The sequence below is a fragment of the Betta splendens genome, chromosome 4, assembly GCF_900634795.4.
Source record: "Betta splendens chromosome 4, fBetSpl5.4, whole genome shotgun sequence".
Lineage (NCBI taxonomy): Eukaryota > Metazoa > Chordata > Actinopteri > Anabantiformes > Osphronemidae > Betta > Betta splendens.
This window is the reverse complement of record NC_040884.2, coordinates 16,502,793-16,518,959: the sequence shown is the minus strand read 5'-3', so window position 1 is coordinate 16,518,959 and position 16,167 is coordinate 16,502,793. Positions and strand designations below refer to the sequence as shown.

The 16,167-nt window shown below is 50.9% G+C and overlaps 1 protein-coding gene across 5 annotated transcripts in view; it reads left to right on the top strand.

Moving 5' to 3' along the window:
• neto1l (neuropilin (NRP) and tolloid (TLL)-like 1, like) overlaps nt 1–16,167 on the top strand; it is a 40,791-nt gene that overhangs the window by 11,284 nt on the left and 13,340 nt on the right. For 4 of the 5 annotated variants that reach the window (XR_008694463.1, XM_029146267.3, XM_029146266.3 and 1 more), the window contains exons 5-6: nt 14,076–14,117; nt 14,462–14,589. Coding sequence is in view for 3 of the 5 variants with exons in the window: in XM_029146267.3 (XP_029002100.1) it covers nt 14,076–14,117; nt 14,462–14,589 (170 nt within the window). In the remaining 2 variants the exon portion in view is untranslated. Of the gene's footprint in view, nt 1–14,075; nt 14,122–14,461; nt 14,590–16,167 lie in introns of all 5 variants that reach the window. The other variant, XR_003785518.3, reaches the window with a different exon arrangement.

Sequence of the window (16,167 nt, the reverse complement as noted above, 5' to 3'; positions counted from 1 at the left end):
TCTTTTAAAAGGGAGCAGCTCCCCGGCCGTTTTGTGACGGACGCTCTTATGTAGCTCAAGTGATGCATGGCTGCTTCCATTAACGCGTGATCCCTAAGTTGGGATAAATGCTCTTTTAGACAGTGGCGAGTGGGAGGCGGCGCGTTGGCGTGCGTGCGGAGAACCGGCCTCCGTCCGACGCCTTGACGAGCCGTTCGCTCCGTTGCGGGGCTTAAGCTGGTGTTCACCTGCGTTCACGGCTCTGCAGATGCACATCTCTCAATCTCTGACGGCGACTAAAGCCTGAAATTGCATACTGTATGTAAATCTTTTCAACACTACTCGGCGCCTCCACGGGATTCCTTTCGCGTTGCACTGAATCAATTTGCCGGCTCCTTGCTCATTATTTATCTTCGTGCAGCGTCACCGTAACCTTGCATTGTTGCCCTCCCGCCCGTCTCGTTTCCGAGTGGTTCCCAACCCGCGGGCGAGTGCGAGGGAGGACGTTAGATACGCTAATGGGGCTTATCAAAGTCAACCTGAATGCGCTAACAGTCTGGGCTTGAACATCAAAGACGCCTCTCCACCGCACTGCCAACTCCTCTGGCCATCCATCAGACGCCCAGGCAGAGGGAGAGCCTCAAATTGACTAAATTGGATGACGGAAGTGTTTGCATTGTGAAGACGGAGCCCGGGACGGAGGCGCAGTCGGCGCGCGGCGCCGTGATCCTGAAGGAACCTGACGTTCCGGGGAGGCAGCTCGACGGCGCCGCGCGAAGCCCCATTGTGCTTGAAACAGGGGAGAAATTAGGAAGCGGCGGCGGATTATTCGAAAATGCTGCGAGGTCTGCTCCAACATACTTTATGACATGCTACGGATTCAAAAGAAGATGAAAGGAAGTGCTGTGTGATTTGATTTCCCATTCAGGGCCCTTAATTCCCTCTGACACGCGTTGAGAAACAGGCAGTCCTTTTGATTCCAGTGAATCTGACCAGCAGTTATTCTCTCCGTGAGATCAGAGTGTTTCACCTGGTTTTTATTAGACATCAAAGGCAGCACGCGGGAATAAATGCAGTGTACATACTGTACAGCACATATATTCATCCTTTTGATAGCTGTTAATCCACCTTGTGTTTGTGGGGGCGTCTGTTCGGATGTAGAATAACGAGGAGTGACCTTCCTGACGCTGATGAATTAAACTCACGGACGCGTTCCACTGTCTCCCCATACATGTAAGTAGGCGTGAGGGTGAGGATCCGTCACGGGAACTGCTCAGCGCTCGTCACAAGTTACACAAACACGTATTTACATGAAGCCCATCGACTCTGAATTGCCCTGAGACACATCATCGTCTCGGCAGCGGTGGATTCTCACTCTCAAATTGAGCTTCCCTGTCAGGTTCGACTATGAAGGCACAGTATTGCGGTTTCTTGCTGCTCCTGAGTGAGATTGCAACCGGGCTTCTGGATTGTGTATCTGTGGAAGAAAAGGTTGGCGTGAGATGAAAGCCCTTAGTGACCACATGCTCTGGTTGGGAGCAGGGAAACGTCTTAATAAACTAAAAAAAGGAGCAATATATAACTTATAACTTATTTTGCTGATATCTGGGAACAACAGGGCAACAAATCTAAAACCACCGTGTTCATCGTGTGCTGTTTACATTAAAGTATTGATATGAGTGACTGTAATTACGCCTCTCCTAAAGCTTCTGTACGTCCTTGGAGGCTGATCTCATATCGTGAGCGTGATAGGTTACTTCTGATGCTCTGGAGCCACCGCAGTGAAGTGAATTAAAGTTCAGTCGTAATGCGTGTAATAACGTGGTCACAGTTTATGAAGAGATAAAGGGAGATGTATCGAAATGTTATGTTGTGTATTGTCTGATTTATTTCCATCTGCTGGATGTGTGCAGTGTAAGCAAACTGCTCCCGCCGGTGCACCAGTACACACACACACACACACACACACACACACACACACACACACACACACACACACACACACACACACACACACACACACCTTAACGAAATAGTTATTGATCGCTTTGCTCTGTTTTGCTGAGACCGATGCAGTTTCTCTGAGGAAGGTACTGGGCCACTTGGCCGGTGGCCTTCCTCTTCCTCCCTCTCTCTCCTCCTTTGCATCTCCCATTATCTTGCTGAATGCTCATCCTTCATCAGCACACACACACACACACACACACACACACACACACACACACACACACACACACACACACACACACACACACACACACACACACACACACACACACACTTAATCGCGTTACTAATTGCTGTACCTGCCTCTTTTGCTTGAATTTAGGCAGCGTTTGACTTTTCCTCCTCTGTCTGCTCCTATTTCACCTGATTCCCATCACTTGTTTTTTTTCTCCATCCCGTTTCTCGACGCTGCGTAAATTCTTTCACTTCCCTTCTTCTCCCGAGCTGCTGACATCTCCACAATCTGCTGCTTCGTAGATTCTCCCTCTACAGTGTAAAACCTCTGTCGCTCGTTCGCCTTCGCTCGATTTCTCGACGGCAAGGGCCAATTTTTCTAACCTTGTCAGTCTCACTGTGTCAGCCTGTCATTCGTGCTGTTTTGCAGTAGACGGGTTGCTCTGTCTGAGCGTCTTAGTACCACACTGGGCCACTCGCTTGCTTCCCACTTAATCGCGCTTGAAGGTGTAACCTGCTGCACGGTCTGTTTTTCTTTCTAATGCTTCATTTTCATATTTACAATCATTCACACGGTTGCATTTAATTCATTCATGATGCTTTTATTTCTATTTAATACTTTTGAATGTAGTTTTCAGTTAATATATGAAACATGAGCTTATTTCACAACAGATGATTTGACTGGAAAACATTGGGGGAAAAACCTCTTATTCACTCAAGCCACTGATGTAACGGTCAGTGTTGCACTGTACTGTACATATTAGATGTCCTCAGGAGGCTTCCATGTTTTCTAACAAGTGAACTGTGACCTGTTGAGTAATTCGGTTGGGGCGACCACAGTTAGAACAGCTTACCCAGCACTAATCTCCTCATCTGGCGCCGCACGCTCCGCCGAGCACCAGCGAGCTTTATTCCACTTATTTGTTGACACGCATTGCAAACAGATTAAACCATTTCTTAACTTGGCACCGCCGGAATAATGCGTGCGCGGGGAAAGATAATGAACGATCACAGTAGGTGTCAGAAGTGTGCGGCTTTAGAGCCCACGCGCTGGCTGCGAATTGGACGGGCCTTGTTACGGTTGTTTATTCATGCTGGCGTCTGGCAGAGCCGTGTTGCACTGCAGCCTCCCTCCTGCTCAGACCGCTGCAGCAAGCGCTGGGAGCTATTGCTTGGCTCGCTTCCTTGTCGCCTTCTTATTGTGCCGGTGGCAGGCGAGGGTCCGGCTGCCAAGTGGGCCTGATCCTCCCTTAAAGCCGCGAGCGCTATGTAGAAGAAAGCAGCATCAGTGCTGATAAGCGCTGTAAACTACTGATTTTTACAACCAGGAGCGCGTTCACAGCGTCAGCGGAGGGGTTTCACAAAGTGACCGTCTCCCAGAACTGTACGATACGTCCACGGAGGATTGCACTCTGCAAAGCGATAGCTAATCTAAAGCTAAATGAATTATGACAAGTTGACACGTTCGGCTTCCATTTGTTTTTGTTGTTTGTTTTTGTTGCAATTGGCTCTAATTCAAGCTGGAGTCATTAAAAATGTGTAAAACTCTCTTAATAAGCCAAATTACACCAGGTTCAGCAAAGTTGCTCCTTCTCCACAAATGAACCGATATTGTTCTTGCAGTGATCCTGTTTACTTATTATTATTATATCCCATTATATATTCTAACTTGGGGCTCTGGGCTGCTGTGTGGGGGTGATAGCGCTACACATCAGGCTGCCAGGACTTCGTCAAGAACCATTCGGGCGCTCCCTCTCTCAGATTTACTGTACAGGCCTGAAGAAACGATGTTGACATACTGTAAACTTCTCCCCAGCCGACTCGCCTCTATCGATCGCCCTCGTACGCATACGTCTGACAAGGTGAGCCGTGCTTTGAATAAGAGCCTTCTGCCTGTTATTAGACAACTCCTGTGTGGCTGTGACTCTGGCTGCTCCGTTTCCCTGACATCTCTGCCCATCAGGCCGGTTGCCTTGACACAGTTGTGACATTACTAACGGCACAACGCTCGGCACCGCTGATGTAAAGCGATGATGAAAATGTGTTGGACACGTCAAAGTGATGCAAACCTCAAGGTCTCCGTGTGGTGTCTCTGTTCCGGGGCCGTCATCGCTCTTGCAGGGCCAAGGCTGCCGACCTTTGACCCTCGCAGTGACAGCAACACCCGGGGGCCCGCGTCTCCACAAAGCCGTGCCGGCGCTGTCCCTGTCACAGCTCAACCCCAGTCTGGATGTTAAACACAAACCAGTAAAACGTATGGGATGGACACTCATGGAAATAGTGACAGTGTGTCACAGCACGACGCAATAACTGTCTACTCGACAGTTTCTGCTCGGGAGTGATGGGCAGCGCAGAGGCGAATGAGGAAAAGACCCACTCTGCTCTGCACCATGGGATGGAGAGGAGAGGAGAGGAGAGGAGAGGAGAGGAGAGGAGAGGAGAGGAGAGGAGAGGAGAGGAGAGGAGAGGAGAGGAGAGGAATAACAACAACCTAAGGGGCTGGAAATGAATTCAAAATGTGTGTAATCTGACTCCATTTGTACCATCTAACATGAGTTAGAGGATAAACCTGCTTCACTGGAAGGACCCGGCGCCTGCAGATTAGATTGATGAGAAGAACCATCTATTTATTCATTTTCTCTAGATTAAAAGTGGTTGGAAGCATGGTGGTTTTAGTAAAAGCAAAGGTGTAATCGTATATTGTCCTGCTATGAATTTCCTCACAGTGAAGATGACTCTATCTTAACATACAGTATCCACCCATATAGATTGCTGCAACGTCTTCTCTCTCTCTTTATCCTTGCGAGACGTGGAGACGGGAGTTGCCGAAGAGGTTGAGTGCAGCGCCCCACAACAAAGACTGGAAATGGAACGCTACTAAAGAACAGATGGATGATAAAAATAAGAAAGCGGGCGTGAATGAGGCCTGAAAGCGGCGGCACTACGGCTCAGTCATTAGACCTTTCCCCCCTTCACTCCCGAGCCCCGGAGTCCGTTCTTGGCATGGCTATATTTCATGGCCGTCTTAAGCGCTGGGGACACGTATAGATTAACCCTCAAGGGCACTCTTACAGCGGGCCCACTCGCAGTGAATGATTGGAGACTGGGCCGCTGCTTCCACCGAGGGCACCGCTTAAAGGGGACAACACCCGGTGGCGCCCGCCGGCCCGCTGGGCTCCGTGCACTCACACTAAATATTTCATGTTATCCTCGTTGTTCTACATTCGCCACTCGCCAGTACGACAAACCGAAGCGAGAGACACTGTCAGAATCTAGCGGGAGCTCCTTCACCTCGTCCGCCTGTCGGACCTGACAGGTCCGGACGGAGACGGGGTTTTGATCATCCATCGGCGGTTACGGCGCGGACCCGCAGCGAGGCAGCTCTCCGGTCTTATTAAAAGGCGCCCAGTGGCCTTCGCTGACTGGAGCGATGAGGCTGTCACCGAACTGTACGAGCGGTGACAGTTAAATGAAACATCTGGACACGTGGAGCTCACATCATATCTATGAAACACACAGATGTGGATGTAATGTTCCCTGATGGAGTCGACTTTCAGGATTTGATCAATCTTTGCATCATAACGACCTCATAACTCACCCTTCTCTCTGTGTGATCCATCTGTGAATGAGGATGTGATTCAATCAGCTGTGACGCTCAAGCTTCCCCCCTCCTTCCGCGTGATGAGGGCGATTCAGGAACGCGGGGGAGGGTGGGTGAAGATGGACACAGACGTGCGGAGGAGGCCTCCAGCGGTTCATCAGCAGCTCAGCGTGCACGCTGGCATTTTCCACCGTGCCAAGAGGGACTTAATCATTTGTCACTGCAGCGGGAGGAAGTGTATTAATGTGCGCGAGCTGATGTGCTTGTGTTGAGAAGGTAAAAACCGTGTTCGCTTGTAGTAAATAAATCCCCGGAGTCACTTGTGCAGCTTGGAGGGCGTTGATTTAAAGGAACATTCCAGCGGTTCGGGAAATACCTCGTTTGCCCATTCTTACAGAAGCTACAGCTGCAGCACAGCATAAAAAACAAGCAACCTGTGAAACACAGCATCTCATGTTTTAATCAATATCTAAAACAAATGGACTCAACACAAATATATTGCTTTAAGCAATAAAGTAGGACTTATCTCCTCCCAGCCTTTAAAAACTCCGTATTCTTTTTCTGCTGAGCTCCTGTGTGATTTAAATCTTCTGTCAATATTATTTGCTTTTTATAGCTTGATTCTTCAAGTCACAGGCCGAGTTAAGGCCTCATTACTAAACTACTGCATGTGCAAACCTTCTAATTGACATATGGTCCTACGCAGTTTTTAAGATGCACGGTCAGCAGTAGTGTTTGACCTGCTGCTGTGTCTAACGAGGAGAGGATGCTGCCACTGATCCTCTGCTGTTATTGGCCTCTTCATCTGCTGATCTGCTGCTGTAGGAGCCGTAATAAGTTCTTATTCCCGCGACCTCTAGGTACATTTTCACTCGCGTCGTCCAGTTTCCCGTTGCCACGGTGATTTAAAACCAAGTCAGTTGCGTGCAGTCTGCAACGCTCCGCCGGTGTTGATGCGCTGTAGCTTTGAAGTGCTGAGATTTCACTATCCTGTCATTGATTATCGGCTTCCAGTAGCATCGCTCAGTGAGGCGGGTCCGGGTGGATGAAAGTAGCTACGCCCCTGAAAGCAGTGCTGAGCTTCAAGGCGTGGGTCGGGACGATAGCAGAACGGACAAATGCCCAAATATTCTGACCCGCTCTGCTCCACGGAGTCCAGGTGGAATCTGCTTTGGTCGGCGTTCTTCAGAGCGTCATAGCTGCGATAGCGGGAGGATTCTACAAACAGTTAAACAACAACTGGGAATTTAGGATACGATGGTTGTGAACACGACTCCATCGAGCCTCTCTCTCTCTCTCTGTCTGTTGGTTCCATTTACAGCCAGCTCTCTTTTGATTATACCTGTGTGTAGACTGAATTAACAAGGCGGTCAATAATAGCCCCCCGTGTCCTCGCAGGGCTGCTGTTTCCTGCATGGATCACCCTCTGGGCTCAGTGGAGACAGAAGCTGTCCACCGCGCCGAATATTTCCATTGTGATTCAGCCAATTTAACACCTGGCGCATCGCGACAGACAGGGGTCAGACTAAGGAAGACAGAAGATCGAAGCCGGCGGGGGTTTGTGTGCGTCAGGCTCCGGCGGGTTCACCTCATCTTTTTCGCGTGGAGGCTCCCACCAGGCCTCATTGCCCACAGTGTTTTTTTCCGCTCAGAGGGATCGAAGCGGCTCACTGCCCTCGGTGACAACAGGGAGCGGGAGCCTCCCCGACATCAGTGGAGGGAAGGGCGGAGCGGTGACTCTTCTTTGGTTATTAGAGGTGTTGTTGAGGCAAAAGGAAAAAGTCTGGTCACAGCTCAGCGACAAGTCAGGTGGGAAGTGGTTATAGAGGGAGGTGAGACTGGTAGCGTAGCATGTACTGCACATGTAGGCCTTCTAAACCCTGTGACCCTGAAGCAGCTATGGATCCTAAGAGCCTTTAGGCTGCCTGCCTGGCTGGAAGCTGCAGATGTGAGCCCCGTTTTGTGTGGTTCAGCTCCTGCAGCCGCTGGTGGTCGGTGAGATTCCAAATGGACCTTGTCGGGAGCTCGACGGACACGTTCCCTCGCTAACACGAGCCATTTGTTCAGCATTCAACCCCTGAGTCCGCCGCGCTACTACTAGCTGCAGCGCGTTCGGCTGCTGTTTATGGGCCCACTGGGTCGAGTTGTGGCCCGTTGGTGGCGTAGCGGATGTGTGCGAGCCGGCGATTCCCCTCCGCGTTCTGGAGAAGCAGATGCAGAGCGGCGGCGGAATGCGAAACAGGAGTCTGACGCCTCTCATAATTCCATGACAGTGAAATAAAAGACTATCTCATGGAAGCAATCAGACTCTCAAATTACCTTTGTTGGGGTGGGAGGGGGAGCTGTGTGTGTGTGTGTGTGTGTGTGTGTGTGTGTGTGTGTGTGTGTGTGTGTGTGTGTGTTGCTGGGTATTGTTTGCGGATCAGCAGAACTATTCTCTGCTCCGTCCTTTTATGTCAGCGTGTCGCTCGCTCGCTCGCTCGCTCGCTCGCTCGCTCACTCGCCCGCCCGCTCGCTCGCTCTCTGCCTCACAGCCACTGTGTGCGCAGTAATGACTGGCAGAGTGGCAGCGGCGTGTTGATTTATTGCATGGCTGCCCAAATAGAACCAGGATGGAATGTGTCTGTCATTTGGGCGTCACTTAGATGGAAACACCTGTGGTGCCGGGGGACAACTAACTGCTCCATCAGGAATGGGTTCCCGTCTGAGCCGTCGCACACGTGCGCGCACACACACACACACACACACACACACACACGCACGCACAAACACACACACGCTGCCATATGTGCAACAGAATAAAAACCAGCACTTGCACTCACACTGCTTACTGTTGGAAGGAAATATCTGCTTTTGCTTGATACAGTGTTACAGATGAAGCTGTCCAACAGGAGGGGAGCGTCCACAGACCCACTGCACCGCTGTGGTTCACCGGACGGAGGCCCATTGTTCACGAGGCGCTGAAGTGATGTCGGTCCAGTCTCAGCTTTGTGTCCTTGTCTGAGCGTCATGACGGAAGAGCGCTGTTTAAAGGCTTGATCAATGGACGAGATGGTGGAACAACACGCACGGAAGCTGTGGGACCACGGTCAACGGATTCACTGATTCCCTGACGTCCCCTCATAGCAACAGTTTGATGGAAGCTTTTATGTAACGTGCCATAAGGTGGACACTGTTAAGTCAATATGGAGCACGGATGAACAGTGGACGGACAAATGAGGACGTTAAAAATAAGCGTTTGCTATTAAGACACTAAATAAATCCCAGCTTCTACAAAACAACCTTTCTAAGCTGAACGACGCTTAATGAGACAGGGAGGGCTTTAAAAGCTTCAAATTAAGTGGCATCTGTACAAATTCAAATATGACTGAGCTTCACTCTGGCACTTTAATTGTACAAGACCTTGTAAAGTTTCAATTGAAAAATAAGGAACATGGCGACAACATCCACTTGAAATGGTTCAAACGGTGTCAAGTGCTCAGTCATCCTGAACATGGGAGGGTGTAATGTATCCTGTGGAGGTCAGAGTGTTTGATACCTGTGCTTTAGAAACCAACCAGACACAGTCACCGCAGGGGGTCATGCGCTGACGTGTCCTTGAGCAAGACGCTGCATCCCTGTCGGCTTCAAAGGGGTTTTTTATAGCCGCTTCCCTCGCGGAGATCAATAACGTATCACAGGAGTCAATAGTCCACGTAGAAGGGCAGGGTAATCTATAGACGATCCGTCCGGCCCGCTCTGACAGACGATACTTCAGCAGCTATTTCTGGATGGTCAGCAGCTACTGCACAGGAACATGCTGTGGTTACGTCCTCGGCATCTCCCAGCTGCGCCTCACCCCATTGTGTCGCCTCATGGACGTCGCCTGGTGCAGGTCAAGGGCAGGATATATTTACCTCCGGTCGAGCTTCTGCGCACCTTTTATTCCCCCCTTCACTGCTTTGGCGCCGCCCTTCGCCCGAAGGCGCCTGTGTGGCATCGGAGGCCACGGAGGTTGCTAATCGCCGCCCAGGGCGCGAGCCCAGCCCACCGGCCGTGACGCCCAGGTGGTGGTGAATCCTATCAGCCCGCAGCAGATCCGCCGCCGCCTCTTTCGTTTTTGTCTGTACAGTCGGGCTGTCGTCCGTCAACAAGCCCCCGTTGAGTGGGCATTAGCTATGAAGCTCATCTTTACACCAGTGTTTGGTAAAAGCGGGGGTCACAATGGCCTTTTGTTTGTTGGAGCGTGCTGTTTGAATAGTCCAATAGGCTGTGGAACGTGTGGGTTTGTTTGGGGAGTTCAAACCTGGGTGAAAACACACATACGCACTCAATACTGGAGTGAAAGTGCGACCGAGACTCAGCTCTGCCAGAATTGCTCTTTATTTGTGATTCAAGGCGTCAGAGGTAATCAGGCTGTGGGAAATATGTTCTGTACCTCCTCTGTCTCTCTTCCCGTGTCTCTCTCTTGCACTCCGTCCACAGCTGTGCCTGGTGTGATTAATGGCAGCCATTCATTAGCTTCATCAACCACTTTAGCAGAGATTATTAATCAGATGCTTATTTAAATGTCACTGCCAGAGCAGCGGAGAGGAAATGAGGCCACTGGGAAATGGAGTTTTTGAGTGCTGTTGAGTGTGTGTGCGCGTGTGTGTGTGTGTGTGTGTGTGTGTGTGTGTGTGTGTGTGTGTGTGTGTGTGTGTGTGTGTGTGTGTGTGTGTGTGTGGTTCCTGGAACACTGCCATGCTGAGATGAACACGGGTCCCATCCACTGACTGTTTTACATGCGCCAGGGCTCAGCGGCTAATGCTGAGGAGACGTACGTGGCCTCGCGTCGGCCACCGAACGGGACGTGACGCGACTCGTTAGTGAAACATGGCGCCGTCGCCGTGTTATGAAAAGCAGGGCGAAGCTCGCGGGATCCGGCGGTTATTAGAAATGTTCATCTCCTGACGCTTGTGTTCGGCACTTCATCCGTCTGCGTGTGCACATGCTCTCTCAATAAAGCAGATCTCCCACCGCACTGCCAAGCGGCACTAATCGGGACGTGGCCGCCATTTGTTTCACGAGGCTTTTTACGAGAACAAATGTTTCCTGATTGTTTTGTGTCTGGCTGCCATTCTGAGTTAATTACAAACCTGTTTTCTAAGCAGTGCGACGAGCGTGATGCCGCCTGCTCATCATTCCGTACGTGTAGGTCTAGTTTTTATTTGCCGTTTATCAGGATGATGGCGCTTGTTCAGCCCGTGCATTAACTGTGCGGTGGGCCGGTGTGCGCCGGCTTTAAAGTGAGCTGTTTTCAGCGTTGCAAAGGGTAAATACGGTAAATACAGTAAGCCCCAGAAGATTATGCTCTTGGTAGAGCTTTATGAGGGAGGGAGAGGGCGGGGCTACGGGTGGATGTGCTCTGAATCCCGCTCGCTCACTCAAAAGCCTGTTACTCGGTGCAGTGCGGGGAGCAGGCACCGTGGAGAAGCTGCGGTCCGCTCGCTGCCGCGGCGCCGACATACCTCACGTGTCTGCACATAGAGGCGGGTTCAGTCCCCCCGTAATCAAACGTAACACGCCCACGCGCCGCTTATAAATAACAGGCCCGTGGACAGAGAGCGCTCTTGATTTAGTTCATCAATCATTTTATCAATCCATGTAATTGATTGAGTTGATTAATCAAGGAGGACAGCGGGGTGGAGAAAGGGGGGGTGGGGGGTGATGGATGGCGGAGGGGATGAAATTCAGCTGATTGAAATTCAGGAGGCTGACTCTTCAAAGGTCAAGGGTCACGCGCGAGGCATTTCCGGTCCCCAGCAGCCTCTTAGCGAGCGATAAGAGAAGTCTTTATCACAACACGAACGCACCTGTGCATCTGTTCCTCTTGAGGCTGCGTGGCCTCGCGATCGAGCCGGGTTAAGTGATGGCCAGCCCCATAATAAATCCCCGACACGACCAGCGCGCGTGACCCGGAGGTCGCCGTTTCATTAGGTGTCCTCCGCTTTGATTTCCCCATCGCTCACGCGCGTCCGCCTCGCTGCTCGTCACGCGAACGTGCTGCTGTGTTCACACTTCTGCATACGTTCATATCAGCTCATCCGTTCAGGAGGACATCTGTGCAAGATGTAATGAAAATCCAGCCGCTGCCGAGAGGTTGCATTAATCAAAGTGGCTCCGATATGAGGTCACAGTGACCTTGAGCTCTGACCTTTGAGCACTAAAATCTAATCTCTTCGTCCGTGAGTCCAAGCAGATGATGGCGGAGGCGTAAAACCCTGTCGGCGGCTGCGAAGGCGCTGGTTGTTGAACGCGTGGCGGCCCCGATATGCATCTTTTTACAGTTTGCATTAAGCCAATCGAAAGCAACCATCAATCAGAAGCACAAAGCGCAGAGAGCCTTCAGAGGATCGGCCTGATGCCGCTTCTGTCTTCACATGACTCTCTCACTGCGCCCTCGTTGGCGGTGGAAGCGCCAAGAGGAGAGCGCTTAGTGCAGCCTCTGCTAGATTTACTGTGTGACAGCTGTACAATGGGCACTTCCAGCAGCCGGTCCACATCCAGCCAAGAATCTCTCTGCTTTGATGACAGGTTTTACTCAGCGAGAGACACACAGAGCGGCTCCTCCTCTCTGACCAGTCATTTCACCCCTTTATGTGTTCTGTCACTGGACCTGCTTTCATGTCCAGTACACACACACACACACACACACACACACACACACACACACACACACACACACACACACACACACACACACACACACACACACACGCTCTGACTCATGTCTAGACAGAGAAATTAGGGCGTACATACAGGCAAAAAAAACCCAACCCGCTGACATTTAGGCTGCATGTTCACGCTGTGCAATCAGAGCTCATTTTGCGCGCGGCGCCCAGGCAGCGGTGACGGCGCCGCGTCTGGGCGAGGAGCAATCAGATCTAATGCGTCGCTTTCTCTTGTGTTTCTCCATTTACGCATCCTCCCATCCTCCGAACCAACGCAGCGCCGAGCTCACGGCGTATTTCTGAAAGCACAACTGCTCCGTTAATAGGCCGCGATGCCGTGAGCTCAGCAGGGCTGCACTCACAGCCTTTTCCACACGCCGGGGACTCGAGGAACGGGCCGATCAGGGAAGCGCTTCGCTTAGGTCAGACGTGCGGACGAGACGGGCTGGGAGATCCAGGATGGAGGCAAACAGCTGGCCCAGGACCAGATGTTTATTGAATGGCATGTAGCAAACAAACAGAAATGATGTGGAAAAAGAGCCGGTTCCTCTCGTGTGTGGAGTCATCAGACAAGTGTTGGAGCCTTTGGGGATAAAAACACGAGACTGTGATGTTTTACTAGTGAGGAGTGAACACACCTCAGCGTCGCCGGCGCTCGTTGATGTAATTTACCGCAACATTGTACAAGGAAAACGGTTTAAAACCTCTCGGTTGAAGCTGATGTTCAGCAGCTGCTGAGGAACCGGCCTCAGTCTCAACAAGATCCATGCTTTTGTACTGAATGTGTTGCTTCTATTTATTTTTGCTGCTTTTCTTAGAAACATATTGTTTAGGTTTTTTTATGCAGACGGTGTGAAGTAGAAGCTTTCTGCCAGGCTCTGACGACTCCCTCCTCAGATGAACCGAACTGGTTCCTCCGCGTATTGAATCCCATTTTATCTCCTGGTGACAGTGACCCCGCTGCCAAGGCGCACGCACGCCCACGCGCTTAATCAGCCCGTTGTTTGTGGGGGAAGCAACAGCTGCCGAGCGAGCGCGCGAGCGAGAGAGCGCCGCGCTTCCAATCCGTGCCGGTGATTTACAGTCACCTCGTTCGCGGAATATGAGCTAATCTCCCGTCGACTCGCTCTAATTAGAACGAATTGCAGTCAAGGCGCGTAGAACGCGGCTTCAGATTCCGCTGATTAACGCGTCGAACGGAACCCCGGGAGAACATCCAGCGCGAGTCAGACCTTGATCGCCTTAGTTTGCTTGCAAAGCCTTAATGGGCATGAATTTAGTTTGGTTTTATATTTTGACTAATGTTACACTAATGAGGCCGTTTTGCATAATTCCTGAGGATGCGGCGGCGAAGTCGCCTCTCTGCTCTCAGCGGCTACGTGAGGGTTTTGGAGACGCAAAGAGCTGAGGGCCTTTGTCACCGGCGAGAGGACGCGCGTAACAGCTGACGCAGCAGCGGCTCTGGAGTTTAACCAGCAGCAAAGCACTTCGGGCCCCGAAGCCGCTGTGGAGTGGAAGCCGCTTCTAATGTTCCTCGCTCTGTGTGTTGTTCCAGCTGTGAAGACCCTGACTTTGTTATGGTGTATTAAAAATGAATGCCTCTTCCTCCGCTGTCTCTTCAGATCCGGACTTTGCAGACTTGGGAGTACCCCCACCGCTGCCCTGTAGGTATACTCCTTTTCTTTCTGCCGATGCTTCTTCCTTTCACTCTTTCGCTCCTTGTTTTCCCACTTGATCTCCCATTCTGTCTCCTCCTGTGATTTTTAGTAAAGCACATTGTGTTTTTTAGTCATCTTCCAATTTTAAATATTGCTTTGTGCACGGGTTGTCTTCTGTCATGTGATGCTGATGAGTTTGTGTGTGTTTGTTTCATCGGCGTGTGTGTGCGTGTGTGTGTGTGTGTGTGTGTGTGTGTGTGTGTTTGTGTGCGTGTGTGTGTGTGTGTGTGTGTGTGTGTGTGTGTGTGTGTGTGTGTGTGTGTGTGTGTGTGTGTGTGTGTGTGTTTCAGCCTGTCAGTATGACATGGTTGGTCCCGAGGGCATCGTCGAGTCTCACCAGATCACCAGAGACGGGAAGGCCGGTGCTGCTGAGGCCATCGACTGTAAATGGTACATCCGTGCTCCACCCCGTTCCAAGGTGAGTGACATCATCAGTCGCTTCCATATTTTCAGCATCAGCTTCTTCTTCTTTTTCGATGCTGACCTATCTCAGTCCTGCATCAGGCTGCTTTGATATTGCATGTGTGGATGTCAGCAGCTGTCTGCAGCATCGCAGGTGTTGCCCGTCTGCTGGGGTCAGACAGACAGACAGAAGGGTTTACCTGGGGTCAGGCTCAGTTCTATAAGCAGCGAGCTGTTGCCAGGAGGCATGAGGGGAGTGGAGGTGCTGGACCGGCCAGACAGTGTTAGTCCTGATGAAATAGTGTTGTGCAGTTTGACCCTGAGGCCTGCAGCAACCTGCTTGTTTTTCCTTCACATTTCCTCTCCTGCAAGCACAAACACACTGACTGGTGCCCATCTGTGCTACGCGTCCACAAATTCACATTACACGCGCTTCCTTATCTACTAGAGGAACCTGTGCTGATGCTCCAGGACCCCCCGTTTCCCCAGGGCAGCAGGAGAAGGCCACGTTTTACCAGCGCTGTATCTCCTGGCTGTATATGCTCGTCCATGTTTGCATATTCACGACATGCAGCTGGGCGCTGCAGTAAATTCACAGTTGAAACAGCTCAGCCTCTTCTGGGGGCATTCCATTTAATCCACTACAGCCACATTTTGCTTTATTGGCTTTTATAATAGGCGTAATTCAGTCAAGGACAAAAACTATTATGAGCTGTGCACTTTAAGGATCTAAAAGCGGTTGGTCGTGTTTATAGCAGCGTCAGTGTAGATGTTGGTGTAAGATTAACTGGGATCTTATATCATAATGGCCTTAAGAAGTTAATATGAGGCTGGTGTAACGATTTATGCATTTTAGGCATCATTTAAAATCAAAAAGTCCCCGTTGACCATAATCCTGCAATAGCTTGTTGTAAAAACGGAAGTAAACTTTAATGAAATGGTGACTTATTTATTATATGTTGATTTTGTAGTAATGCAGGTATTACCTCTCTGAACATGTGCAGCCTCCCACAGTCCTGGGAGAGCATCACTAACTCAGCAGCTCTGGATCCTACGTGTTCCTCTCTGTGATGTTTTGAAAGCATGCAGCAAACATTACGGGACCGTTAAGACTGTTTTTATCTGCTTCAGGCTCCTATACTGTACATACACGCTCACATACTGGCTGATGATGCTCACTCCTGCTAATCAAAACAAGAGGCACTGACATCTCGAGTGTAAAACGCCCGACAAGTGGGCACTGCAGCGTACGTGCCTTTGTCCGGGTATTGACTGAGTGAATGGGCCCGACAGCGCGGTGTATTTTCCCTGGTCTGAATCAGTGTCCCGGCTCATCCTGCGGGAGCGTCTCACAAGGCGAGTCTCGCGCCAGCGGCTGACAGTCATTGGCCCTGATCGACAAGACGGCAAATAACATTTTTAGCACAGGTGCTTCGGCGCTCGCTCCGCATGAAATATAGACGAGCGAGAGCATCCTCCCTGGTCCTCGTTGGGTTTCTGCCCTCCAGTCTGTTTCTCCGGCACATGCACACACGCGCGTGGACACCTATTACCGCAGTGAGGGAGATGCAGGTGGGGGGGGGGGGGGGGGTTA